General features: G+C 53.3%; 2 protein-coding genes across 2 annotated transcripts; both read right to left on the minus strand.

The window, feature by feature from the left end:
* Nucleotides 1-125: 125 nt before the first annotated feature.
* GNI_042550 (hypothetical protein) lies at nucleotides 126-488 on the minus strand (the record flags this gene model as incomplete). The annotated part of the gene is made up of 1 exon (XM_011131211.1): nucleotides 126-488. One exon carries the CDS (start codon nucleotides 486-488, stop codon nucleotides 126-128), a length of 363 nt encoding a protein of 120 aa, XP_011129513.1.
* A 469-nt stretch (nucleotides 489-957) lies between these two features.
* On the minus strand, nucleotides 958-2,016 carry GNI_042560 (integrase core domain protein; the record flags this gene model as incomplete). Its single annotated transcript, XM_011131212.1, has 1 exon — nucleotides 958-2,016. The coding sequence occupies one exon, from the start codon at nucleotides 2,014-2,016 to the stop codon at nucleotides 958-960; it is 1,059 nt and encodes a 352-aa protein (XP_011129514.1).
* Between the last annotated feature and the right edge of the window lie 131 nt (nucleotides 2,017-2,147).

Raw genomic sequence — 2,147 nt, forward strand, 5'->3', positions numbered from 1 at the left:
CGTGTGTGTGTCGGGACACGGCCACCGTGTGTGTGTCGGGACACGGCCACCGTGTGTGTGTCGGGACACGGCCATCGTGTGTGCTATGTAAAAATTAAATGAGCCATCATCTAAGACTCGTCCTGTCATGAACACTGAATGGTCATTCTAATACATGGTTCGCGGCCGTGTTTGTCATCTTGCAGAGCGACTTCCCCAGTGTAGAAGAAACCCGGTCTCTGATCGAAATGTATTTTGCCTTGCGCCAAGAGCTCGTCTGACTGAAGGTGCTTAGCGTCGCAGGCCTTAATCAAAATTTCCGAAAGACCGGGATCAGCTTCGAAGGTCCAAGTCTCTTCAAAAGAACCATGAGAGCCAGCATCCTTAGCCACAGATGTTCGCCAAGACTGGGCACCACATTGCAATTCCACGTAGATGTCAGTCTTGTCTACCAACCCAGTATGCTTCTGAAATCCCGCTGCCGAATGTATTGTTACAGATAACTGCATCACTCTTTTCTGAAACAAAACCTTTCGAGGAAACACCTTACGAGACAAAACAACTGTGTGTTCGGGGCATGGCCAGGTTCCAGTCTCGCTGTCAAACTATTTTTCGTTTTTTCGGACACTCATTATACGTAACGGCGGAATGTTAGGTGATATATCTGTCTTCCCCCAAAAACCCAGCTGAACCGATAGCGTTATGTCTATCTGCCCGTTTTAGTCTCATCCTCCTCCTCGCTAGCGGGCCGCATGAGGAAGAAACTCCAACCCTAGGGGTCTAGGTATTCCTCGTCATTACGAGCCAGGCCGATTTCTTGTAACCAAAGCCGTTTGCCTGGTCTCGGCCCGGGGTCTACAGCCAGACTTTCCTGCTTCCTGCCTGCCATAACAGACGGCAGCTCGGTCACCGGTTGGTACCTTACCTTCTAACGTCAGCCAGGCTGACCTCTATCGTCAGCCAGGCTGACCACTATCGTCAGCCAGGCTGACCTCTATCGTCAGCCGGGCTGACCTCTATCGTCTTATCCTTCTTTCCGTACCGCCGGGGGGTGACTCGCTTACCATCTACTCTCAGCACTAACATGGGCAACGACCAGGTGCTGGCGAGCCAGTCGGGGGTGGCCTCTTCGTTCGTGCCTAAATGTTCAGTCGCTCCTCCAGCATGCACTCTTGCCACAACGATATCACCTCGCTGCAAAGGTTTCTCTAACGACGTCTTCACTTGGCGGTCTCTCACCAGAAGCCTAATCAGCCGGTCTCTCAGAGCAGCTACTACATTTGTCTTCCGGATACTCTCTGGCAACCATTCCGCCCATTCGTGACAGCCCGGTACTATCGCCTCCAACCCGAAGAATGACTGAAAAGGACTCAACCTTTTAGCTCGGTGCGGTGTGGTGTTATACACGTTTACCACCTCCGCTAGCATCGTCGAGATGTCACGACTGCCTTCTTGCCAAAGTACTGCCATTCCTAACTTAAGGAACTGATGTGACGCCTCATTAACTCCGTTGCCCTGTGGCCTGTAAGCGCTACAGTACAGGTGACTCACACCCAGAGCGCTGACCACCTGCTCGTGGAACGCACCGCCATTGTCCGTAAGTATCACCCTCGGCACTCCGAAGTAGTCCAGCCAGCACGCTTTGAACACCTTGTAGGTAAGCTCAGCCGCCGCAGCGTCCAAGTGCCCCACCTCGTATCCATGCGTGGGGGAACGCGGTTGCTTTTGTCGCGCGCATATCAAGCAAGACTTCACAAAGGCTGCCACGTCAGCCGGCATGCCCGGCCACACAAAGTACTGCGCTACTCTTCTCACAGTCTTTGTCACACCCATGTGTGCTCCTCCTCGTCCGTAGTGCAAGCCGCAAATTGCTCTCTCTCGTAGAGCCCCGGGCACATACCCTCGACCCGTCGCGGCTTCTACATAACCTTTGTGTCCTGGTTGGCCCTCCTCCTGGACTGCACGCCTCACCTCCGCCAAACTCGGCAGATCTATGCCCTCGTCTATCTTGTCCACCTGCTTGACCGGTAGGCCCATGGTGTCTAACAGATCATCCTCGTCGATGTCTGGAGCGGCATACCTACTAAGCCAGTCTGCAACGTTATTCTGACTTCCCTGTAGGAACTCTATATCGAAGTTAAATCGCGCTAGACAATGCCCAACGCTGG

The sequence above is a fragment of the Gregarina niphandrodes genome, assembly GCF_000223845.1.
Source record: "Gregarina niphandrodes unplaced genomic scaffold scaffold00006, whole genome shotgun sequence".
In the NCBI taxonomy this organism is placed as follows: domain Eukaryota; phylum Apicomplexa; class Conoidasida; order Eugregarinorida; family Gregarinidae; genus Gregarina; species Gregarina niphandrodes.